This window comes from Pseudophryne corroboree, chromosome 6 (assembly GCF_028390025.1).
Source record: "Pseudophryne corroboree isolate aPseCor3 chromosome 6, aPseCor3.hap2, whole genome shotgun sequence".
Classification (NCBI taxonomy): domain Eukaryota; kingdom Metazoa; phylum Chordata; class Amphibia; order Anura; family Myobatrachidae; genus Pseudophryne; species Pseudophryne corroboree.
Window position 1 is genome coordinate 291,849,743 of NC_086449.1, and position 27,280 is coordinate 291,877,022.

General features: G+C 45.6%; 1 protein-coding gene across 4 annotated transcripts in view; it reads right to left on the minus strand.

Moving 5' to 3' along the window:
• Window positions 1-27,280, minus strand: part of RAB27A (RAB27A, member RAS oncogene family) — a 164,891-nt gene that overhangs the window by 38,444 nt on the left and 99,167 nt on the right. For 3 of the 4 annotated variants that reach the window (XM_063926124.1, XM_063926121.1, XM_063926122.1), the window contains exon 3: window positions 3,705-3,876. In XM_063926124.1, the coding sequence (XP_063782194.1) occupies window positions 3,705-3,857 (153 nt within the window). In that variant the 5' untranslated portion in view covers window positions 3,858-3,876. Of the gene's footprint in view, window positions 1-3,704; window positions 3,877-17,036; window positions 17,094-27,280 lie in introns of those variants that run through there. The other variant, XM_063926123.1, reaches the window with a different exon arrangement.

Sequence of the window (27,280 nt, forward strand, 5' to 3'; positions counted from 1 at the left end):
TCCCTTAGATAAACCGCTGCGTCCCTGATGTGACCCAGGGTCAAAACTACGCTGTCCCTATCCAGGGTGTCTATGTCAGATAACAAGTTATCTGCCCACTTTTCAATAGCGCTACTCACCCATGCCGATGCCACGGCCGCCCTGAGTAGCGTACCGGTAGTAACAAATAGATTTTAAGGTAGTTTCCTGTTTACGATCCGCAGGATCCTTAAGGGCTGTCGTGTCAAGGGACGGTAGTGCCACCTTCTTGGACAAACGCGCCAGGGCTTTGTCCACTGTGGGTGATGATTCCCACCGTAATCTATCCGGCGAGGGGAAAGGATACGCCATAGCAATTCTCATCGGAATCTGCAGTCTCGTCAGGAGACTCCCAAGCCTTTTCAAAAAGAGCGTTCAATTCATGAGAGGGAGGAAACATTACCTCAGGTTTCTTTCCCTTAAACATACAGACCCTTGTGTCAGGGACAGTGGGGTCTTCTGTGATATGCAACACATCTTGAATAGCCACAATCATGTACTGAATACTCTTAGCCACTTTAGGATGTAACTTGGCATCATTATAGTCGACACTGGAGTGGGAATCCGTGTCGGTATCTGTGTCCTTACGCAATAAAGCCACACTTGCATTTAAAACTTTCCACATATCTACCCAATCAGCAGTCGGCGGTGCCGACGGAGTCACTCCCACATTCTGTTCAGCTCCCTCACCAGCCTCCTCCTGGGAAAAGCATTCAATTTCAGACATGTTGACACACACGTACTGACACCCCCAAACACACTGGGCTATAGGGGACAGACCCACAGTAAGGTCCTTCAGAGAGCGCCAGCTCACACCCAGCCCCCCACCGGTCTGGAGGAATTAACCAATGCCCCAGACCTGTAAGCGCTTTTTATATAATAGTAATCAACACCAAATTGCCGTGCCCATCCCCCTCGTTTTGTGCACCCTGTTATTTGTGGTAGCAGTGAAGGGTCAGGAACAGCGTCTCTGCAGCTGTGCTGTGGAGAAAATGGTGCTGGTTTGAGCTGAGGAGGAAGCCCCGCCCCCTATATGGCGCGCTTCGGTCCCGCATTTTTTTATACTGGCGGGGGTTCCTATACATTGCCTAGGCAATGTATATACATATAGCCAGCTTAAATATGGAGGTTTTATTGCTGCCCAGGGCGCGCTCCCTGCGCCCTGCACCCATGTAGTGCCGCTTGTGTAAGGGAGCAATGGCGCGCTGCGTGGTACCTCCGGAAGAGCTGAAGTCTTCTGCCACCTTTGAAGTCTTCTTGCTTCTTTACTCACCCGGCTTCTCTCTTCAGGCTCTGTGAGGGGGACGGCGGCGCGGCTCCGGGAACGAACAGCTAGGCGCACCAAGTGATCAGACCCTCTGGAGCTAATGGTGTCCAGTAGCCTAAGAAGCAGAGCCTTTGAACTCACAGAAGTAGGTCTGCTTCTCTCCCCTCAGTCCCACGAAGCAGGGAGCCTGTTGCCAGCAGTGCTCCCTGAAAATAATAAACCTAACAAAAGTATTTTCTAGAGAAACTCAGGAGAGCTCCCCTAGTGTGCAACCAGTCTCCTCTGGGCACAGAATCTAACTGACGTCTGGAGGAGGGGCATAGAGGGAGGAGCCAGTTCACGCCTATTTAAGGTCTTAAAGTGCCCATGTCTCCTGCGGATCCCGTCCATACCCCATGGTCCTTTTGTGGTCCCCAGCATCCTCTAGGACGTATGAGGAAAAAGCATAAATGCAAACACCAATGTAAAACCAATGACAGAGCAACCAGTACAGGGGAAAGAGCAGGGCAACTCGCTGTTGCCAGCAGACTGTAATGAGTCACAAAGGAAGGCACAACAGCTCTGAATGTACTCATCCTCTGGACGAGCAGCCAGTGTAAGAGTCAGGGGACAAAAGACGACGCACAGTTTGGATATGTAGGTGGGGAAGGAGTGATAAAGGGCTTTATAAAAGAGTCATGGGTTAAAGTGTGACGGAATGGGGCGGAACTGCATTCTGTCACTTATATTTGGAGGCTCCAGCCCACCTTGCCCAGGCAGTTCCATCTCCCCACTATCTAATGCCGTCTGCCTCCTTTCATTGCAGGAGGTGCGCCGTTTGTCTCACACCGACAGAGGAGGCGGGCGGTGTCAGAGGTTTATCTCCATGGAGAAGCATGCCTGGATTTGTAGTTTTCTTTAGTAACTGCTCGGTAGGGAAGCAGGGGGCGGGGGGTGGGGGTGTTTCAGGTGCAATGGCAGCGAGCAGCAAACAGGGGTGGGTCGGGTGCTGCAGGGAGTCCACTGCTGAGTTCCAGAAGCCAGCCCAGCTGAAGACCTCAGCCTGATCAGCGAACTGTCATTTTCACATTCCTTATTAAAAAAAGCTTTTTAAAACACTAAGCAAAACAAATCTGCCCCAAATGGTCGGTAAACATTCCTTGGACTGTCACGCTTATCTCTCCCCATCTCTCATATCTGCACTCCTCTGGGCGCATTGTGACCCATCTTTTCACTACTGTCTCCCCTTCTTTCTATCCACTCTTTGCCTTTTTAGGATATTTGTGACATTATTTCTAGGGACAACTCTCATTCATTTCTCTATCTAAGCACTTTTCTCAAACTTTGTTTATTGTGTCTATATATCTTATTTGCTGCTTTTTTTTCATATCTTTTTTTTTTTTTGTAATTCTTTTTAGATTTACCTAAACATTTGATTTTCTAGATCTGTGTGAAGGATAAGCTATGTGAGGGGGAAGACCTGTGTCAGTGATTACCTGTGTGAGGGCTAAGCCATCTGAGGGAAGAGCTGTGTTAGGGATAAGGTATGTGAAATATGATAAGCTGCCTGAAGAGCTTGAGTTCTAAGGGAATGCTTAAAAGGTTTAGAGACTTGAGAAAAGTCTTGTGCATGGGAGGGTATTGCACAGTGTCCTATAACCATTCCTGGGAGTAGGTACTGTGTGTATACGAGAGATGCAGATCTTGTGTATAATGGAAGGGCAAGCTGGTAGATATTGTAAGAAACCAGAAGAGATGTATGTTGGTGTAGTTTTGTTAATAGAATTGTGTGTCAGGAGAAGTATTGTATATGGAAATTGATAACATACAGCTGGTCAATGGAGTAACTGAGAGCGGAGCAGCAGAAGATTAATGTTTTGCAAGAAGGCGAGGGGAAGGGGGTGTGGCATCTGTCAGGTGGATAAAAAGGGGAGGGGCTAGTGACGTGGCAGCCATGGAGGGGGGGCGGTACAGAGTTCCATAACCTCTCTAGGACCACTGATTAGACTGAATAATAGTAACAACAGTAATAGTAATAACAGTAATAGTTATATTATCCTTTATTTATATGGCGCCACAAGGGTTCCGCAGCGCCCAATTACAGAGTACATAAATAATCAAAACAGGAAAACAGCAACTTACAGTTGAAGACAATGTAGGACAAGTACAGGGTAAGGAAACATAGCTACATCAGCAGATGACACTGAAATAAGTATCAGGTGGCAGAGGACTGCTGGAAATGATGCAGTTGAAGATTATTAAAGTAAGAGAAAGGCTAAGCACATGTAATAAAAGAAACAGTAATAATAATAATACCACCACCCCCCATATAAAGCCTGCAGCTAATATGGAAATACTGAGAAAATAGCTGGAGATTTTGTATGGATGGAGTCTGACAAGAAGTCTTAAGGTCACACAAAAACAAATATCTTAATCTCACCACTCTCTTTTCCCGGAAGTCTATGCCTACTGTGGTGATGAACTTGGAATTAAATTTTCCATCTGTGTATTGGAAGAGAAAGCTGGTTTTTCCAACGCCGGAGTCTCCCAGTGCTAAGAACTTTATGAGGTAGTCATAGTCCCCATCAAACATTGTGAAATGTGATTGTGACCTGCAATAAGCAAACACAGAAATTTGAACAAGATTTGAAGTCTTTGCATTGGCTCAAGAAAAACAGTCTCATCTCAAGCACATAAAAGGAAATATGCTGCCTCTGTGGTGTCTCTTAGTAAAAAGTATCTGATACAGGATTATCTATACGTCTAACGTAAGCATGCTACAGTATGTAGGAAATAGGTCAATTTCCTAGAACAGCTGTTGCCAAGCTGCAGTCACCTGCCCTATCCTCACCATCTATGGGGATTGAACTTTTCTGCAGGTAACAACCTGCAATAATGCAAGAGTCATGTTTTTACAAGCTGGACAGAGTAGCTGTCCCTGGCAAGCTCAATTAAATGCCGCCACTGGTTTCATTCACATGGAACCGTATTGTATGGTCTTTCACTGAATGGGACAACGTTCTTAATGGTCAGGATAGTATCCAGAACAAACTACTGTACCTGCAGAATAGGGTTATAGATCAAATAGATTTTTTTCTGCAATCCAGTTTGTAGAACCACAGTCCTACATGGGGACCCCACTACAGTTAACTAGTCTTTTGCCCCTCCTAGCACTGCTAAGGGTCTTTATTACACGGCTTGGCACATTGAGAGAAACACTAGTTTTTATGGAAAAAAATTTTTTATTAATTTAGGTTGTTTTTTTTGTTTTTTTTATTAATTTAATCCCATTTATTTAGAAATGTGAACACACACCCAACAGTATTAAGTGACAGCTTTATCAAACCCATGATAAAACCATAAAAACTCTTTCAATGCAGACTAACATTAAAAGTTAGACAGTGACCTGTAACTGATGTTCTATATCAGTTTCCCAACCTTTTTTCTCTCCCGTACCCCTTGATTAGGCTTTTCATTTTTGAGGACCTGCTTGTCTCGTAAATCCCACCCATCCATCCTTGCCAGAAAAGTGTTTTTGTTAGGTAGTAATGTTCTTAGGTTAGCTAAATAATGAAACGACTCTCTAATGACATTTATAGGCTAATAGACTGCATAAAAAAAAATTGTAAAATCAAAACTAATAAAAAAAAAAAAAAAAACAGTATTACAAGTACAAGTTTTACTGTGATATACAGGTCTTTAATGTGGCTCTTAATTTCAATGCGATCCTTGAGCATGTTTCGTGGAGCTGAGTTTTTTTTTAAATCAGGTTCAAATGAAGATCGATATAATCTCAATTCAAGAGCTGCGTCAACCTTATTACAATATTTTTCTTAACGTACGCATAAAAGGAGAATGCTCTTGACAAGCTCTGCGTTTGTGAAAGGCAATAAATATTTGATTGATTTTTCACAGAGTTCTTGGTACTCTTCTTTCATTGCTGACAAGAAGTCAAAGATTTTTTTTTTTTTTAATCAGACTGTAAAAGACGAATCAGTCAAAAGTTCAATCAATTTTTCTTTTTCACAAACTGATTTTTCAACTTGTTGAAAGAACGATTCGTTGAATGGATTGGAAATCCAGTTATCTATACTATTTAGCTTAGGAAAATACTGTCTGAACGACACCTTAAATTCTTTTAAGTGAGCTATTATACTACTTTCTACTTCTTTTAACAATTGCAGCTCATTTCCAGATAAGAAACTGTGGAGTGAGACAGGCTGTGAAATGTACATGTCTGCTCACCTAAAGGAGACTGGGGGAAAGCAGACTGTATAACCTAGGCAAAGTGGTCATGGGAGGGGACCACAAAAGACACACTAACACACACACACACACACACATCTCGTCACTATAACAAACTGTATTCTATTCTCACTGTGTACTATTGATAGGCGGTACAGAGATATATTCTCATCAACGCTATTTGCCCCCACCCTCCATCCCTCAATGAACAGCACACAGTAATAATAGGATTTTAATTACCTACCGGTAAATCCTTTTCTCGTAGTCCGTAGAGGATGCTGGGGTTCCATTTAGTACCATGGGGTGTAGACGGGTCCCTTGGGAGCCACTGGCACATTAAGAGTTTAATAGTGTGGGATGGTCCCTCTCTATGCCCCTCCTACCAGACTCAGTCTGGTAACTGTGCCAGAGGAGACTGACATTCTTCGAGAGAAGGAAATACACAGATAGTGGTGAGACTCACACCAACTCACACATAACAAAAGGAAAGCCAAGCTAACCAACTTGAAACGATTCAGCATCGACTGAACCAACAATACTTAACCAAGTAACAATGCAGGAATACGAAGCACTGGGCGGGCGCCCAGCATCGTCTATGGACTATGAGAAAAAGATTTACCGGTAGGCAATTAAAATCCTATTTTCTCTTACGTCCTAGAGGATGCTGGGGTTCCATTTAGTACAATGGGGATGTACCAAAGCTCCCAGTATGGGAGGGAGTGTGCCGAGGTTCCTGCAGAACAGATTGACCAAACTGTAGGTCCTCAGAGTACAAAGTATCGAACTTGTAGAATTTAACAAACATGTTCGACCCTGACCCAAGTAGCTGCTCGGCAAAGCTGCAAAGCCAAGACACCCCGGGCAGCCGCCCAGGAAGAACCCACTTTACGAGTAGAGTGGGTCTTAACAAATTTTGGAAACGGCAAGCCTGCCGTAGAATAAGCATGCTGGATAGTGAACCTGATCCAGCGAGAAATTGTCTGCTTAGAAGCAGGACACCCAACCTTGTTGGGATCATAAAAGGACAAACAGAGCGTCTGACTTCCTGTGACGAGAAGTTCTCTTCACATATATTTTCAAAGCCCTCACAACATCCAAGGACTTTAAGGTAATTGAGGAGTCAGTAGCCACTGGCACCACAATAGGTTGGTTGATATGAAAAGCTGACACAACCTTTGGAAGAAACTGCTGTCTCTTTTGCCTGACAATGCCCCCAATTCCGACACACGTCTAGCAGATGCTAATGCCAACAGTGTGACTGCCTTCCAAGTAAGAAACTTGACACTCACCTCCTGTAAAAGCTCGAACCAATCCAATTGCAGGAACTGCAGTACCACATTAAGATCCCAAGGTGCCGTAGGAGGCACAAAGGGTGGTTGGATGTGCAGAATCCCTTTCAAAAATGTCTGAACCTCAGGGAGACAAGCCAATTGTTTCTGGAAGAAAATGGACAAGGCAGAAATCTGGACCTTTATGGAGCCTTAGCGTAGGCCCACATCCACACCTGCTTGCAGAAAGAGGAGAAATCGTCCCAGTTGAAACACCAACGTAGGAAACTTCTTGGATTCACACCAAGACACATACTTTTTTCAAATCCGATGAGAATGTTTAGACGTTACTCCCTTCCTAGCCTGTATCAGGGTAGGAATGACCTTGTTCGGAATGCCCTTCCGAGCTAAGACCTGTCGTTCAACCTCCATGCCGTCAAACGTGGCCGTGGTAAGTCTTGATAGGTGAACGGCCCCTGTTGAAGAAGGTCCTCACGAAGAGGAAGAGGCCTCGGATCCTCCAGCAGTAAATCCAGAAGATCCGCGTACCAAACCCTTTTTGGCCAGTCCGGAGCAATGAGGATCGCCTGAACGCTTGCTCTTTTTATTAGTTTGAGAATCCTTGGGATGACTGGAAGTGGAGGGAACACATACACTGACTGGAACATCCACGGAGTTACCAGTGCGTCCACCGCCACTGCTTGTGGGTCTCTCGACCTGGAACAGTACCTCCGAAGCTTCTTGTTAAGGCGAGAGGCTCCATTCTCCTGGATGGAGATTGTGTCTGCTGAAGAAGTCCGCTTCCCAGTTGTCCACTCCCGGAATGAAGATTGCTGACAGCGCCATGTGTGCTTTTCTGCTCAGAGGAGGAAGATTCTTGTTACCTCTGACATTGCCGCTTTGCTCTTCGTTCCGCCCTGTCAGTTTATGTAGGACACTGCCGTTACATTGTCAGACTGAACCTAAATGGCTTGAGCTTGCAGAAGATGTGCCACTTGTAGAAGGCCGTTGTATATGGCCCTTAGTTCCAGAATGTTTATCGGAAGGATGGATTCCAGACTTAACCACTTTCCTTGAAAGTTTTCCCCTAGGATGACTGCTCCCCAACCTCCGAGACTTGCATCCGTGGTTAGAAGGATCCAATTCTGAATCCCGAACCTGCTTCCCTCGAGTAGGTGAGAAGTTTGCAGCCACCAGAGGAGTGAAATTCTGGCTTTTGGTGACAGGCGTGTCCTTTGGTGCATGTGAAGATGTGATCCCGACCATTTGTCTAGGAGATCCAGTTGGAATGACCTTGCATGGAATCTTCCCTACTGTAGAGCCTCGTAGGAGGCTACCATCTTCCCCAGAAGGCGAATGCACTGATGAACCGATACCCGAGCTGACTTCAGGACATCCCGGACCATTGATTGGATCACCAATTCTTTCTCCACCGGTAAAAACACCCTCTGCACTTCCGTGTCTAGTATCATCCCCAGGAAGGGCAGTCTCCTTGTCGGCTCCAAATGCGACTTTGGAAGGTCCAGGATCCACCCATAATCCTGGAGTAGTCGAGCTGAGAGAGCAATACTCTGCAACAACCTCTCCCTGGAAGATGCTTTTATCAGCAGATCGTCGAGATATGGAATTATGTTCACTCCCTGCCTGCGGAGGAGTAGCATCATCTCTGCCATGATCTTGGTGAACACCTTCAGTGCTGTGGAGAGGCCAAATGGCAGTGCCTGGAACTGATGGTGACAGTCCAGTAGCGCAAATCTGAGATAAGCCTGGTGTGGCGGCCAGATCGGAATGTGAAGGTACGCATCCTTGATATCCAGGGATACTAGGAATTCCCCCTCCTCCAGATCTGAGATCACCGCTCCCAGAGACTCCATCTTGAATTTGAATTCCCTCAAGTATGGGTTCAAAGACTTTAGGTTTAATATCGGCCTTACCGAACCGTCCGGTTCCGGTACCACAAACAGGTTTGAGTAATAACCCTTGTGTCTTAGGTCAGGCGGAACAGGAACAATAACATTTGTTTGAACCAATTTTTTAATGGCTTCCTGTATGATAGCACTTTCTGTCAGCGAAGCTGGTAAGCCTGATTTGAAGAATCTGTGAGCTGGGAGTTCTTGAAACTCCAGTCTGTACCCCTGGGCCACAATATCTCTTACCCAGTGGTCTGGGCATGAAGACGCCCAGATGTGACTGAAATTTTTTAGTCACGTTTCCACCTGCCCGATCTCCAGGCTGGGAGGTCCACAGTCATGCTGAAGATTTTGAGGAAATAGAACAAGGTTTCTGTTCCAGAGAACCTGTTGGTGCAGGTTTTCTGGATTTTTCCCCGCCTACCCCTAAAGAAAGTGGAAGGGGGTTTAGACTTCTTAACTTGTGCGGTCCGGAAGGATTGCAGTGTAGACATGGGATAAGTTTCCTAGTCGGTGGTGTTGCTGAGGGAAGAAAGGTTGGCTTACCTGCAGTTGCCGTGGAGATCCACGCATCCAATGCGTCCCCAAACACTGACCTGTGAAGGGTAGGTTCTCCACACTTTTTAGATTCTGCATGCATCGTCCATTGGCGTAGCCAGAGTCCTCTGTGCGCCGAGACCGCCTTGGAAGTAGCCCTTGCGTTCAGCATGCCAAGTTCCTTCATGGCCTCCACCATGAAACCTGCAGAATCCTGTATGTGATGTAAAAACAATTTAATGTCACTCCTATCCATAGTATCTAAGTCATCTAGTAATGTGCCTGACCGCTTTACTATGGCCTTATAAATCCACGCACAAGCAATAGTGGGCCTTAAAGCCACGCCAGTAGCTGTGTATAGTGATTTGAGCGTAGTCTCAATCTTGCGGTCAGCCGGCTCTTTTAAGGCGGTTGAACCAGGGACAGGTAAAACCACCTTTTTAGACAACCTAGATACAGCAGCGTCTACTATAGGTGGGTGTTCCCACTTTTTTCTATCCTCTTCAGGGAAAGGGAAAGCAATGAGAATTCTTTTAGGGATCTGGAATTTCTTCTCTGGGTTTTCCCAGTATTTTTCAAATAAAGAGTTTAACTCTTTTGAAGCAGGGAAGGTAAGCGAGGATTTCTTATTTTCGGTAAAGTAAGAGTCCTCCTCCTGCTCAGGTACCTTCTCAGAAATATGTAAAACATCCCTAATGGCTTCAATCATTAGCTGCACCCCTCTAGCAAGGGATGCATCTCACCCCTGCATATCCTCATCACGGTCCCCTTTATCAGAGTCGGTATCAGTGTCAACTTGCATTATCTGGGCAAGTGTACGTTTTTTCGGGTATGTAGGTGGGGTTTTTGAGGAAGTAGCGGGAACTGAATACTTCAAATCCTCTACAGATTTTCACAAAAACTGCGTCTCTCTCAGTATGCGACATCCTTGTTGAAATCTGGGATATCATTCCCCTTAGAGAATCCACCCATGGGGGTTCGGATTCCGAAGGCTGGGAAAGCACATTGCAGTCCTGAGTACATGGTATAGACTCCTCAGAAGAAGATACACATTCTGCAGCACAGGACACAGAGTCCTTGGACATGGTAAAGTGGATACACACACAGGAAAATGTCAGACACAGTTTCCCCATGAGTACCTTCAGAGAGTCACAGAGTATAAGGAGCCAGCCACACAGCGCCCCTGTAGGCAGTATTTCAGTTATTCTGATAAAAGCCTGGCGCTAACTAATTAACCTTAATAGGGTAACTAGTACTACAAACACACTCCCCCCCCCCCCCCCCCTCTGTCTGTAGCACCCTGGTACCGCAGAGGTATTGCTGGAGTTATTTGGAGGGCAGCGCTCCGTCAGCGTCTCTTTCCTATGATCTGCAGGGAGAAAATATGGCTCTGGCGAGTGCTGGATCTGCTCTGAGGAAGCCCCGCCCCTTGCAATGGTGCGCGGCTTCCCGCACTAAGTTATTTAGACTGGCCTGAGGTGTTTGTCGCCAACAGCAGGGATTAGCCCCTGTTAGCCTAGTCACCAGTTTAGGGTGAATTGCGCTGGCCCAGGACGCCCCTCACGCGCCTACACAGTGTGTTTCGGAGCCTGCCAGAGCACAGCCTTGTCAGAGCTGCACTCCCACAATTGTGCCGCCATTCCCGCCGGCGACCTGCTAACTGGGCTGCCGGCGCTGTACTCACCACTGTTATTTCTGGCTCTGTTAGGGGGTGGCGGCCGTGCTGCGGGAGTGAGCGGTCGCCTCGTGGGCTTGCGATCAGCACCCTCAGGAGCTCAGTGTCCTTTCAACGGAGACAGAGAACCATTAACTTCAAGAGTTAGTTCCTACTCCCACGAAACAGGGAGGCTGTTGCCAGCAGCTTTCCTGTACCCTAACAAAGTCAGAAAACAATAAAACCAGTAAAACTCCTAGGAGCTCCCCTAGCTGTGACCGGCTCCTCCGGGCACATTTTCTAAACTGAGTCTGGTAGGAGGGGCATAGAGGGACGGGCCAGCCCACACTATTAAATTCTTAAAGTGCCAGTGGCTCCCAAGGGACCCATCTATACCCCATGGTACTAAATGGAACCCCAGCATCCTCTAGGACATAAGAGAAAATAGGGTGAATAACCTTTATACTGTACTCCAAAAAGATACTTATATAGGCTATATCTATTTTGCATTTCTCAACTGTGTACGCATATTATTGACAATCAATACATGTATTACTTGTCAGACAATCAGTGGCAGATAGCATTGTATTTTCATTCCGCGGACCTTTCTTCCGTCCTTTAGCCGCGGCTGCATGTGCCCTCGTGTCCCCGGTGTCCTCAGAGCGCGACAGTGCATGCGCCGGGGGCTCCTAAATGCAGCTGCAGCGGTGTGACCCGGCGTCCTCCATGCGCGACTGTGCCGGGTCACACAGCCGCCATTACAGTCATTGATTTAAAGTACCCATTTGCAGTCCGTTTGGGAACTGCTGTTCTATATCAATAGCCAGGATACAGCTTATTAAATAGCTACAAACACTAAATTAGGTTCTATATAAATTTTTCAATTAATGCAAAGCCCGAGCTCTGAGCAGTGCTCGCCCACCACCCTTTCATCTGTGGCTTATGTAACCAGAGTGTATGATCTCCTCAGGTATCCCAAACAAGTCATGTTTAGTGCTGTTCTCTATGTGTGAGGTCATCTTTCACCAGGACATCGTTAGGTACAGGCTATAAATGATAAAATATAAAAACTATGCATGGAGATTACAGGGATTTAAACATCTTAACGTAAATTACTAGATTTCAGATCCGACTCCTAAGCGTTTAACTTAAAACACAAAGGGGATAATTCTGAGATGGGAGCAAAGCAATTAAAGCAAGTAACTTTGGGCCTGCTCAGACCATGTTGCACTGCAAGGGTGTAAATATATTTGTACATGCAGGGTAAAAACTGGCAGATGTGTGTGTGCGCGCGCATGTGTGTGCGTCTTATTATATATAGAATTGGTGTTATCGCTATGCGATATCCAGATATGGTGATATGGTGCTAACAGGCAAAATGGATATGTAAAGCTGCAGACGCTTTTATGAAATCTTTTAGCACTGGGTGGTGACATGAAATAGACTTACTTGTGATGAATATTGGATAGTATCCTTGTAGTTTTTGAAATATGGATCACTGGTGCTGCAGAAATAAGGAAGCACCCCAGGAATTGAACGATTGAAGTGTAATCTGACTGACAAATACTGCATCCAGTCTTTTTTTGCGAAAAACGGGCAAAAACGAACACGCTTGGTTACAAAACAAGTCAATACAATGCCAGTCTGTCCAGTCAAGGTATGAGAAAGTGGAAGTTCCCTTAGCAAGGATACTCTGCCAGCATATATTCAGTGCAGATAATGCGCAGTGGAAGATCTCTTGCTAAGTTGACAGTGGATTCCATCATTTTATACCGTACCTGGGTGATATGAATATATTACGAGGCCAGGCAGCCAGATTTGAATACTAAACATGCTGCTTTACAATGTACAAATAGCGCTGTTTGGGTTCATATAATTAAAAAAGTACCAACTAAACAATTTCCAAAATTATTTCTGCAGTTGAGAAAAAAAGTTATTTAACAATCTCACAAAGCCTTGGAACAGTTTTATTAATATTGCATGCATACAGAGGGACCAGTGACAAACTACTTACAAAACCAGTTAATTCTTAGTGTAAGGAAATTAGACCACAGAAAATTACAGGGGGAAAAAATGTTCTGCGCTACAGTCATGTTGAGCTAATGTAACCAGTGCATAATATAAATGGAAACTGGATGAATGCTCTTGAATTCTTGGCCATTACAAAGAACCCTGGGGGTGGGGCAGGGTGGCATTACTACATTATCTCTGATTACATGCCCTGGTTGGCTGGAAAGCACTACTTCATGGTTCTGTGACTTGTATAAAAGTAATTAACTTTACATGAGTCAATGGACACCTAGGGACTGCGGATATCCCTAGATTTTATGGTTGGGGGTGTATGTTTTATTGCTGTGTGTGTATATACACACACACAATCATGTATCCCAAAATGTTCCAGGTAAGATGCAAAAAGGTGATAACACTTTTTCCCACAAATGCAGTAACATTCTCCAGGTTTTGTTTCAGTCATACTAGACAACTATTCACTACCATATACTGTACAAAACAGGGAACAAAATAAATTTCCCCTGAAGGGACGACATCACAGAGCTCATAGAGGTGTGTCAGGCTAAAGTAACACAAATGGAGACTAGAATGACAACAAACAAATTAAAGGAGAAGGCAGAAAATGTGAAACAGAAGAGAACGGCCCATCTGTACCCACTTGTGGATGTTAAGTATGGTTTAAAGTAAACCCAATTCTGCTAAATGTATAAAAAGTCACAATAAGTTACTGTCTTGTGGAATGGCACATTCCCCACTCATACAATCATCTCCTCCCCACTGCCAACAGCAACAACACACCTTTGGGTAAATGCAGCACTGGTTTTGTGTATTATGACTGCTGATGGACTACAAGGTTTATAAACCTTGTAGTCCATGTTCTGCGATGTTTTATACTCTAATGCCGGGTACACACCAGAGCGACCGGCAATCTTGTCAATTTAACGATTTCTCTTGAGCCTGATTGCCGATACACACTACGCGAGTTAATGAACGATGGAACGATACACCATTCTGTTCATTAGCATACACCAGGTCCCGTGCCAAATCAGCAGCACAGTAAACCAGACAACATCACATGCGACAATCACACGTACACACTAGGCGATGTAGACGATTTTTCATTATGAAACGGAAAATTGTCCAGATATCGCTCCAGCGTGTACCTGGCTTTAGTCTCTTTTTCACTTGCTTTGTTCATACCGTTTCTGTATTTAGTAAAATGCTGCAGAACACTTGTGTCGCCATATAAAGGATAATAATAAATTACCTACACATTAATCCAAAGCATGGCCATATTCACTAGATTCTACATTCTGAACTAAAAATGTTACAAACTGTAATTTAACAGCACAGGGATGTTAATATGGTTTATTTTTGTATGATATGTAACACATTGAATTTCACCGTAAACTTTTAAAGAAGGTGGTTTGTATAAAAAGCAGCCAGACTTCCCAGTTTACAGGTAGTAATCTTGCTCTGCCTACTGACCAACTGGAAACTCAATGCAGTTATAGGGGGTCATTCTGACCCGATTGCTCGCTGCAGTTAGTCGCAGCGCAGCGATCAGGTCGGAACCGCGCCACAGTGTGCCGGCGCATGGCAGCTTTCATTACCTAGCGATCGCCTCTGAGTCAGAGGCGGTCGCTAGGCAGGAGGGGGCTGAACGGCGGCGTTAAGCCGCCGTTTAGGGGGAGCGGTCCGACCAACGCAGGTGTGGCCAGACCGATGGTGGGGTGGGCCGCGGTGGCGACGAGCGACGATGGTGGGTCAGCGGGAGCGACGAGCAACTCCCGGCCAGCTGCAGGAGCTGCGCTGGCCGGGAGTTACTCGTCAAATACAAAAGGCATCGCCGTTGTGCAATGCTTTTGTATTTGTGCGGGGGTGGGGGGGCACTGACATGCGGGGCAGACTAGCCCTGTGCTGGGCGTCCCCCCGCATGTCTGGATACATGATCGTAGCTGCGCTAAATTTAGCACAGCTACGATCAACTCTGAATGACCCCCATAGTGCAGACAGCAGCAAAAAGCGCAGATCACAAAAAGAATGAGGCAAAAATACACACATAGGTTTCACAACTTGCCATCACAGTCCATGAATACTCACAAGGAAAAATTTTGCTAGCTCTTATAGAAAAATAATGTTTTGCACTATGCGCTTGTATACTTAAGGTTTTGTGGTGAAACAGCGTGACATCACTTTATTGCACTGGGAGACCAGTGACAGTGTCACCGTCTTCCATAATAAGCACAAACACTTTACAGTTGTCCTTTCAAGAGGATTTATCTAGTTGCAAAATAAAAAAAATAAAAAAAAATAATAGATGGTCAGTGCACGGCTACACTACTCCAGTAACTTAATGAGAACTCTATCTGCCTAATGGAGATAAGCACCATTCGTTTTGTGAGCAATTTCATAGACTGTACACAAACACAGTAGGGATGAATATATTCATGAGAAAAGTGCGGCTGTGACAAATTGTTAATGGTTAACTCAGAGTTACAAAACGAGTTAAACAACAACTAAAAAGTAGCCTTAAGACTCCTGAAAGTGGAGATTAGAAAGTCTTCCAAATCGCTTTGAAACTAAAGGACATCAAAACAGAGGCTGCTCTGCCTCCAAATTTTATGTGTTCTGCTCATTTACAGCATTTATAAATTACAAGCTTAGGTAAATTACTATTTACAGTACACTAACCACATTAAAGAAGAAAACATGTAACAATAAAACTATAAATGGAGAATGGCTTGACTGTCTGCAGCAGACCTGAAAATAATTCAGTTTATTATTCATCATCTGTAAAAGAAGAAAATTAAATATGCCAATAGGAAATTGCCATTACCTAGAATGCATATCTACTACAGTATTTGAAAATGAATGCACTCTCAATGTGTCATTGGTGACACCACTAGGATGCAGTCTTCCTGCAAACAGCAAACTGAGCAGTCGCTCACCACTTAACACAAATGGTCTCTCCGCTATCAGATATTATTCTGATGAAAATAGCAGTTTTGGTTACGGAGGAAATTGTTTTATAAAGATAACCGCACCAGCCTTACAATATCTTATTAATTATACTCATGGTTTAACTCCAAGCATTTATCATCTGCTTTCATTCAGAAAAATGTCATAGATTTGCAGCAACATCTTCAGAGCTAAATGACTTTCACATAAAAGGTGGCGTCATACGGTTATTTTAGGTGCAAGATCACTCATTTTACCACTGGTGTTAGCAATGTAAAGATTCAGTTCACACCTACTCTACTGAGTCATTTTACCAGCACCGTTTCACAGCATATTATGAGTAAGACTAAGAAGTAACCTTTATGTTCACACACAAACAAAAATGTACATACAATCAGCCTTGATCTACTGTATTTCACATGCTGCATAATGCTGTGCTCCCATTCATCCTACTACTACTCCAGTTCCATTAGGCTGGGGCAGAATGCTAGAACCCCCACCTAGGTTGGGGAAAAACATGGCAAAAGTGGAATAATGACCAATATCAGAGTCACATTATACATTTGACAAGGGTCTTTTTTTTTTTTTTTTTTGGGGGGGGGGGGGGGGGGGGGGGTTAGCAATAAGCTAATTAAACAGCTTTTACACAATGGTGCTAAATACAGACAGACAATGTTCTGGTTTATAGTGCTGGCAACCCAAAGTAAAGTAGTATCAATGGTAAATTATTATATATGTTTTCTTTGTATTCATTTGGTTTTTAACCCCTTAAAGGCTGTAATGTATGGTTTACCTAGTCTGATCTCACACAGGTGATACCACCCATTACACACGATGAAGTTATCTTACGGTTACAAGTGTTACTGGTTACAGGATTTAACTCCTAGAAGGTCAGTGTTTTACTACGTAAAGTGCCTCCATATAGTATATCTGTTTGCAGAGTGCACTGAGGCACATCATTCTGTACAAACATATTTCCAAGCCCTGCACTGAACAGCGAAATCAAAGAAACTAGAAAGTAGAAAAACCAAGTGAACACACATCTCAATGAAAAGTACCAGCATTCGCTTAGACTATGCACCAGAATCAGGATTTAGGTACCTTAGAAGACAGCGCATGTTATGTAGGAACAAAGTAAAGTGGTGCTGTATACTACTTATTACAAAATCATAAACTGGACAACTCACCTCCACTATGGACCAGGGAAGGAGAATCCCAGCTGCACTGTAAACTAAAAAGGTGGATGTTTAGTAGATGTGTTTTCTCGCTCCACCTGTTTAGCACACAGAGAGCAGCCTACGTGTCACCTGCCTGCACTAATGTCGCTGTGAGCTGAAGGTGTGCCTGATGCCTGAGCTTACAGGAAAGGCCAGCTGTGCAGGTGTCAGGAAGACATGGGGAAATTATTGTACCATCTCTCTCAAAATCTAGATTTTTCAGGATTTTATAATTTGTAGATGTTGGTATTCTATATTCCCTTTGCTGCTCCAGAATTATATATTACTCTCATAGAACTTATTCCAAACCGCCACAAGATAAGGACTTGTGTATCTTTTCCAGGCAGAATTTGCCAAGTTGGCATCTGCCCAAATGAGAGATAGGATCTTGTGTATTTCTGGCTGAGAAAGGTCCCACACAGCAGGTAATGTTAAGCTGCTTAAGTAAACTTGCTACTCTTTTTTTTTTTTTTTCAGGGAATACACTAATTAACAATACTTTATTAGCAGCGATTTATTGCTTATTTAAAAATGTGTCAGTAACTTTACAGACCATATGAATACATAGAGCAGTCTCTAAATTGTATATACTTCTTTAATTAAAATTAGTCCTGCATCTAAAGGAGTATGCTCCTTAGATTGTTTTCTGGTTTTTAAAATCCCAAACTAGCGATCCCTTCGGCAATTCTCCAATTGCAGAGGGCTTGTGTTCTTGTGTAAAAAAAAAAAGAAAAAAGTTGTAAGACTAGTGGTTGGTGGTAATAGGCAGTACTAGTAGATACAATAGGGGCTTCCAGATTCCAAACTCTCTCAAATACCATTACGCTTCCTAACTGCGATATCATTATGGCATTTGTTAACTGCATATAATAAACTAAACCTGGGAAGACACTAGACAATATTTTAAACAATATCGCTCATTTTCACCCTTCTGAGCAATATCGTTTGTAATATCGCCCAGTGTGTATGCTCTATATTGTTAGCGAGGCTTGCTCCCGCGGGTCGTTAACGATATTGTGGTCGTCTACACAGCAGCCCAATTTTGGCTATGTCAGCCAAAACTGCATGTTAGGGCTGATGGCGGGGTGACATCACCAGCATACATCAGTAACAATATCATTCAGTGTGTATGCTCTATTTCTGCTGCAGGGTACACTGGGCTCCACAGGGAATCACACGTTCATAAGGTTCTATGCCTTCGATACTTCTGCCTCCCAGGGTGCTTCCTTTGGACGCCGGGTTCTTGTGCCCGCTACAGTGCATCCCCTCCCATGAGGAACTGCTTTTGGACATCCCCGATGTTATTCCCTGTAGAGCCCAGTGTACCCCGCAGTAGAAAACGAGATTTATGGTAAGAACTTACCGTTGTTAAAGCTCTTTCTGCGAGGAACACTGGGCTCCACCCTGACGCACTTAGCTTCTTTGGGTTGGTATGGCATTATCCGCTGACACTTTCTCCTGTAGTGAGAATGTTGTGTATGTGGCTACTAACGGTTGTCATCTCTTTTACCTGCTACTGCATTGGACTGGTTAACAAAAACTGAGCTCCTGTGCAGGGAGGCGGGGTTATAGAGGAGGCGGCGCTATGCATTCTGGGAACAGTCAAAGCTTTTAGCCTGTTGGTGCCCCGGATCAAGATCCTACTCTACACCCCTATGTCATTCCCTGTGGAGACCAGTGTACCTCGCAGAAAGAGATTTAACAACGGTAAGTTCTTACCATAAATCTCGTTATCGGCCGCCCCCAGGAGGGTAGGGAAAACAGTAGGCAATATCATTCATGGAGCCTAGCGTCAGGGGCATATCTACCCATTGGCCAGGATGGCACTCGCCAGGGGTGCCATCCTCGGTCAATGGGTGGAATCTCTTAAGCCCTAGTGTCTGGCAATACCTGTTGGGCCGGGCTGCCTGTGCATTGCCTGGGATGGAAGGCGGAGGATTGCTCAGCAGGCAGGAGCTGGCGCCAGTGTCCAGCACCACAATGCCCTACAGGGAAGTGAATGCACTACAGAAACTGAAAATAAACTACAACTCCCAGCAACCCTTGCTGTCGGGAGCTCCTGCCTGCTGAGCTTCAGTTTCTTCATGTAGTTTGGTGCGGTGAAGGACATCGGCGCCAGCTCCTGCCTGCTGAGCGATCCTCTGCCCTCCATCCCAGGCAGCTCGGCACAGCAGGTATTGCCAGACACTACGGCTATCTGCTGGGATGTTGTGGGGTGGGGACTAGGGCTATGTGCTGTGTGGGGAGGCTATGTATGTGCTGGGAGTGGGGGAGACTACTACTATGTGCTAAGGGCAGACTACAGCTATGTGCTGGGAGGGGGATGGGGACTATGGCTATGTGCTTGGGGAGGTGAGGGGCTAAGTGCAGGGAGGGGGACTATGGCTATCTATGCTGGCAGGGAACTATTGTTTTGTGATGTGAAGGGGGTGGGGACTACTGTATGACTGTGTTGGGAGAGGTGGAGACTACATCTTAGTGCTGGGGGGACTACGGCTATTGCTTGGAGAGGTGGGGGCTATGGCTATTTACTGGTAGGGGACTATGGCTATGTGCTGGGAGAGGGGTGGGGACTATGACTATATGACTGTGGGGGCTTATCTGGCACCGTGGGGGCAAATGTGTATCTGGCACCGTGGGGGCAAATGTGTATCTGGCACCGTGGGGGCAAATGTGTATCTGGCACCGTGGGGGCAAATGTGTATCTGGCACCGTGGGGGCAAATGTGTATCTGGCACCGTGGGGGCAAATCTGGCACCGTGGGGGCATATCTGGCACCGTGGGGGCATGTCTGGCACTGTGGGGGCATATCTGGCACTGTGGGGGCATATGTATATCTGGCACTGTGGGGGCATATGCATATCTGGCACTATGGGGGACATATGTGTATCTGGCACTGCACTATTGGGGTCATATGTGTATCACACCCCCATTTTCATTGGCCATGCCCCATGTGGCCACACCCATTTTTGTCACGTGCCCACAGTACCACTAAGATTTATTTTCTACTTGCACCACTGGGTAGTGCGCTGCACTGCACTTCTTTGCACTACTATTTTATTATACTACCTGGCCTTGGGTGGCATTGCCTCCTCAGCTAGGCCAGGCACTGCTGATGTCTCCTCAGTGTTATAAGAATTACTGTGTGGGCATAATGTGTAAAGGGAACTGCTACTATGTGGGCATAATGTGTATAAGGTTTATTACTGCGTAACGTAATTTGAATCGGGGGTACTATTGTATGGTCATGCCCCTTTCCCACAAGATCATGTCCCTTTTTTGCACATGCACCTTCCCTATTTCAAATATGGGGGGCGCCAGTCCCTTACTTTGCCAGGGGCACCCGGACCCCTAGATACACCCCTGCCTAGCGTGTACCCGGCTTAACACTCACTGAGTCAATTTCTCTGATTTGGCTAGATAAGTCTGTGAAATGATCAGATACCACACAATACACCACAATAATACAGACGATATATTACAAAAGCGTTAAACTAAAATTTACCTTAAGTAGTAACCGTACCTCCCATTTATTTTTCTCCCTAAATTCCTGCCAGGTAGTTTGGAAATAAGAGAGCGTCATGGTTTAAAGGGGGTCTTTTCTATATAAAGGATACAATTACTTACACCTTTTGTGACCTTGCAGTCAAAATATATGGCACTATATAGTTTTAAATCGCAAATTGCACACAGGTATTTGTTTCTATTACTACTTTATGAAGTATGTCATGAATTGTAGTATTTACTTTTTGCTTTTACCTTTGATTTCTCTCACCAGCCTTCCTACTGCTAAAGCTGGGTACACAATAGACAACATTTTTAACAAATTTGTCAATAACGACCATTCGTAAAGACAAATTTGTTTGATCATCCCATGTGTACGCAATTTGAACTCCAGCGGGTCACTAGCCACGTCCTGTCGTCTGTACATGCAGCTCAATTTCGACAATGTCATTAATGAAAATGACATCAAGTGTGTACGCTACCAATGACAAATGATATGATTTCAGGAACTGCCCACCAATATGTCCAACAGATATGCCACCCAAACACTGCTGCCCACCAATGTTTTTAAAATATGCTGCTGCCCACCAATATGTGCCACACATACGCCACCCAATTTTTACTGGTGCCCACCAATTTTTCTTAAATTAAATGTATTAATGTAACACTATACATTTTTTAAACCGTTTTAAAAAAATAAATAAATAATAATCACAAAACAAACAAAATAGTGCACAGCACTTAACGATTAAAATCTTTATTAAAAATAGCTATTTATAAAAACAAAATTCACAAAACCATTTAATACTTGCTGTGTCAGAATGGTGCATGAAGGGCCCACCAGGGAAATGCCATCACAGGAGCCCACTAAGGGGCGTTGCAATATTCTGGTAGGGGTGTGGTCACGTGACCAGAGAGGAGTGGCCAGCCATTATAGGGACCACCTAGCATAGTATATAAAGAGCTCTTCCTCTCTGCCCACTTCAAGCTGTTGTGTATGTGCCTAGGTTACACCGGAGAGAACCGTAGCATATGCGCCAGATACACATACTGACCCCAGTAGAGACTGTCGGATACACATACTGACCCCAGAGTGCCAGATACACAATACATCCCCAGCAGTGCCAGATACTCATTAAACCCCCAGCAGTGCCAGATACACATACCTCCCAGTAGTGCAGTGCCAGATACACATATGCCCCCAGTAGTGCAGTGCCAGATACACATACCTCCCAGTAGTGCAGTGCCAGATACACATATGCCCCCAATAACGAGTCCAACTTTCTGTGATGAGCAACCCTCGTCACATAGATCTTCAAAGCCCTTACAACATCCAAGGATTTTGATGGAAATGAGGAGTCAGTAGCAACTGGCACCACAATAGGTTGGTTGATATGAAAGGCCGACACAACCTTTGGAAGGAACTGCTGACGCGTCCTGAGCTCAGCTCTATCTTCATGGAAAATTAAGTAGGGGCCTTTACAAGATAAAGCCCCCAATTCCGACACATGTCTAGCAGAAGCCAAGGCCAACAATGTGACAGCCTTCCACGTGAGAAACTTGACTTCAACCTCCTGTAAAGGCTCGAACCAACCCGATTGCAGGAACTGCAACACTACGTTAAGATCCCATGGTGCCGTAGGATGTGCAGAACCCCCTTCAAGAAAGTCTTAACCTCAGGGAGGGAAGCCAGTTGTTTCTGGAAGAAAATGGATAAAGCAGAAATTTGGACCTTTATGGATCCCAAACGCAGACCCATATCCACACCTGATTGCAGGAAGAGCAGAAACCGTTCAAGTTGAAACTCCCCCGTAGGAAACTTCTTGGATTCACACCAAGACACATACTTTTTCCAATGGTAGTGTTTAGACGTTACCCCTTTCTGTGCCTGTATCAGGGTAGGAATAACCTTGTTCGGAATGCCTTTCCGAGCTAAGATCTGGCGTTCAACCTTCATGTCGTCAAACGTAGCCGTGGTAAGTCTTGATAAGCAAGCAGCCCCTGTTGCAGAAGGTCCTCTCGAAGAAGAAGAGAGCCTCGGATCTTCCAGTAGTAAGTAAAGAAGATCCGCGTACCAAGCCCTTCTTGGCCAGTCCGGAGCAATGAGGATAGCCTGAACTCTTGTTCTCTTTAGGAGCTTTAGAATCCTTGGAATGAGTGGAAGTGGAGGGAACACGTACACTGACTTGAACACCCACGAAGTTAATAGTGTGTCCACTGCCACTGCTTGTGAGTCTCTCGACCTGGAACAGTACCTCCAAAGCATCTTGTTGAGACGGGAGGCCATCAAGTCTATTTGAGGTACGCCCCAATGACTTGTCACCTCTGTGAACACCTCTGGATGGAGGCCCCACTCTCCTGGATGGAGATCGTGCCTGCTGAGGAAGTCCGCTTCCCAGTTGTCCACTCCCTGAATGAAGACTGCTGACAGCGCCACCACGTGTTTTTCTGCCCAGAGGAGGATTCTTGTCACCTCTGCCATTGCAGCTCTGCTCTTCGTTCCGCCCTGTCAGTTTATGTAGGCCACAGTCGTTACATTGCCAGACTGCACTTAAATAGCCTGACCTTGCAGAAGGTGTGCCGCTTGTAGAAGACCATTGCACACGGCTCTTAGTTCCAGGATGTTTATTGGAATAATGGATTCCAGACTTGACCACCTTCCTTGAAAGGTTTCCCCTTGGGTGACTGCGCCCCAACCTCTGAGACTTGCATCCATGGTTAGAAGGATCCAGTTCTGAACACCGAACCTGCGTCCCTCTAGAAGGTGAGGCAGTTGTAGCCACCATAGGAGTGAGATCCTGGCCTTCGGCGACAGACGTATCCTTTGGTGCATGTGTAGGTGAGAACCCGACCATTTGTCTAGGAGATTCAGTTGAAAGGACAGTGCATGAAAACTTCCGTACTGCAAATGTACTGATGGACCAATTCCCGGGCAGGCTTCAAGACATCCCGGACCATTGACTGTATCACCAACGCTTTCTCCACCAGTAGAAACACCCTCTGCACTTGCGTGTCGAAGATCACCCCTTGGAAAGTCAATCGCCTTGTCGGCTCCAAATGTGGCTTTGGAAGATTCAGGATCCATTTATGATCCCTGAGCAGTCGAGTCGCGAGAGCAATGCTCTGCAACAAATTCTCCCTGGAAGACGCTTTTATCAGCAGACCGTCCATGTATGGAATTATATTCACTCCTTGCCTGCGGAGGAGAATCATCATCTCTGCCATTACCTTGGTAAACATCCTCGGTGCCGTCGAGAGGCCGAATGGCAGTGCCTGGAACAGATAGTGACAGTCCAAAAGCGCAAATCTGAGATAAGCCTGGTGTGGCGGCCAAATCGGAATGTGGAGGTACGCATCCTTTATATCCAGGGATACCAGAAACTCTCCCTCCTCCAGACCTGAGATCACCGCTCTCAGAGATTCCATTTTGAACTTGAAGTCCCTCAGATAAGGGTTTAACAACTTCAGGTTTAAAATCGGTCTGACCGAACCATCCGGTTTCGGTACCACAAATAGGGTTGAATAGTAAGCCTTGTTTTCCAGATGAGGTTACACTGGAACTACGACAGTTGACCTTTCCAATTTTTGAATGGCTTCCTGTAGGATAGCCCTTTCCGTCAGCAAAGCTGGAAAGCCTGATTTGAAGAATCTGAGGTGGGAGCTCTTGAAACTCCAGTCTGTACCCCGGGACACAATATCCTGTACCCAGGGATCCAGGCCGGATGACACCCAGACGTGACTGAAACATCCGAGTCTCTCTCCCACCTGCTCGTTCTCCAGGCTGTGAGGTCCACCATCATGCTAAGGATTTTGAGAAAACAGAGGCAGGCTTCTGTTTCTGGGAACCAGTGGGTGCAGGTCTTTTGGATTTTGCTCGACCACCTCTGAAGAAAGTGGCAGGAGGCTTGGACTTTTTAGCTTTTGCGGTCCAAAAGGGCTGCATTGTGGACGTAGAAAAGGTTTCTTCGTTGTCTGAGTGGCTGAGGGAAGAAAGGTTGACTTACCAGCGGTTGCCGTGGAGATCCACGCATCCAATGCTTCCCCAAATAGAGCCTGACCTGTGAAGGGTAGGTTCTCCACATTTCTCCTGGATTCCGCATCTGCCGACCATTGGCGCAGCCAGAGTCTCCTGCATGCTGAGACCGCAGTCCGATAACCCAGGTCCTTCATGTCCTCCACCATGAAACCTGCAGAATCCTGAATGTTACATAAAAGCAATTCAAGGTCTCTTCTATCCATAAAATCTAATTCCTCTAGTAATGTGCCTGACCACTTTACTATGTCTTTAGAAATCCATGCACAGGCAATAGTGGGTCTTAAAGCCACGCCAGAAACAGTGTATATGGATTGGAGTGTAGTCTCAATCTTGCGGTCTGCCGGCTCTTTCAAAGCGGTAGACCCAGGGACAGGTAACACCACCTTCTTAGACAGTCTAGATACAGAAGCGTCAACTATAGGTGGGTTTTTCCACTTTTTCCTATCGTCCTCAGGGAAAGGAAAAGCAACGAGAACCCTTTTCGGGATCTGGAATTTTTTCTCTGGCTTTTCCCCGGATTTCTCAAATAATGCGTTTAATTCTTTAGGCGCAGGGAAGGTCAGGGAGGCTTTCTTATTGTCTGTAAAGTAAGCCTCCTCAACCTGCTCAGGTGGTTTTTCAGTAATGTATAACACATCCCTAATGGCCTCAATCATGAGCTGCATCCCCTTTGCAAGGGAAGACTCACCTTCCACACCCCACACCCCACCCCACATATCCACATCTGCAGTGTCAGAGTCGGTATCCGCGTCAACCTGCATAATCTGGGCAAGCGCACGTTTCTTTGGGTATATACTAGGGGATTTGAGGTTGTGGGGACAGATCCAGACAAAACCTCCACAGATTTCTTTAAAACCTGTGTTTAAGTCTCAGTATGCGCTATCCTATTAGAAATCTGGGATATCATGCCCTTAATAGAAGCCATCCACTGGGGTTCGGATTCGGAAGGCTGAGACGTAATATTACATTCCTGAGTACATGGAATGGATTCCTCTGGTGAAGATACATACTCTGCAGCACAAGATACAGAGCCCCTGGACATAGTAATGTGAGAGATTTGCATACACACCCACACACAGGAAAATGTCAAACACAGTTTCCTTCAAGTACCTTCAGAGAGACACAGAGTTAATGGAGCCAGCACACACACAGCGCCCCAGTACACAGTTATGGAATAAATGTCTGGCGCTGACTGTGCACCCTTAATAGACCACAGTTATAAATACTATCCCCCTTCCCCTTCTATAACCCCCTGGTACCGCACAGGATGACTGGCGTTATGTGGAGGGTCAGCGCCTCCCTGCCAGTGTCTCTGTGTGATGTTCTGCAGGGAGAACTGGTGCTGGAGAGCTGCTGGATCCGCTCTGAAAAGAAGCTCCGCCCCCGAAAATGGCGCGTCTTCCCGCACTTTACATTCTTTATACTGGCCTGAGGTATCATTTCTAGCAGCAGTGCAGTGACCCTGATAGATACAGTGACCAGTGTAAGGGTATTGCGCTGGCCCAGTGCGCCCCACACAGCGTTGCATATTTTCACTATATAATGTATTTTGTAGACCATGGTCCCTTTGATAGATTCTGAAAGTTTGGTTAATATAGAATGTTCGTGAACAGAGAAATCCCTCTTTGTTTGATACGAAGGGTCAGACAGGAGTAATACAGTGGTGTTTAGTACCCATCGGAAGAGTATTTAATTAGTAATATTCCGGTGTTGGTTTGAAGCGGATTAATCGCTCGTGCGAATAGTTATGGACATAAGAAGTTTATGAACATTTACTGTATTTGCACTTACTTATCCATGCGGCGGGAAACCCAGTTTCCCTCCCACCTGAGCTGTTGGAAATAGTCACGGCCCACCTGTATGAATCAACCTATGACCTTTTGTTAGCCTCTGAGCCTCCGGAGCACAGCTTTAGTACTGCGCTCCCACCCTGTTGCCGCCATTCACACAGGCTCCCCGTTTGTCGGGTCGCCGGTGTCCTACTCACCACCACGTTCTTCTGGCTCTTTTAGGGGGTGGCGGCATGCTGCGGGAGTGAGCGGTCGCCTCGGGGGCTAACGATCTTCACCCTCAGGAGCTTAATGTCCTGTCAGCGGAGATGGTGGCCATTAACCTCAGAGGGTTGGACACTACTCCCCTCCTTAAGTCCCACGAAGCAGGGAGGCTGTTGCCAGCAGCCTCCCTGTGCCTAACTCTAACAAAAATAAGAAAACTAGAAAAACTCCTATGGAGCTCCCCTAGCTGTGACCGGCTCCACCGGGCACATTTTCTAAACCGAGTCTGGTAGGAGAGGCATAGAGGAAGGAGCCAGCCCACACCATCAAACTCTTAAAGTGCCCATGGCTCCCAAGGGACCCGTCTATACCCCATGGTACTAATGTGGACCCCAGCATCCTCTAGGACATAAGAGAAAAATAGTTGGCTGACTGGATGAAAAAGTTGGTTAGGCGTGTTGGGCACCGTTTAAGTTGGACAGACAAATTGAACAGTCAGTTGGATATTTCGAGGACAGTTTGTCTGGCCAACATAATTTTGCAACGCGATGATCAGGCAATCTTAGAAGTGTGTATACGCTACAAACCATTCTGTTCAAAATTTCTCAACGAATGCTCCATCAACAGCGTAGCCAAACAAGATAGAAGTAGAGTATGTACAAAATCATGATCTTTTCAGG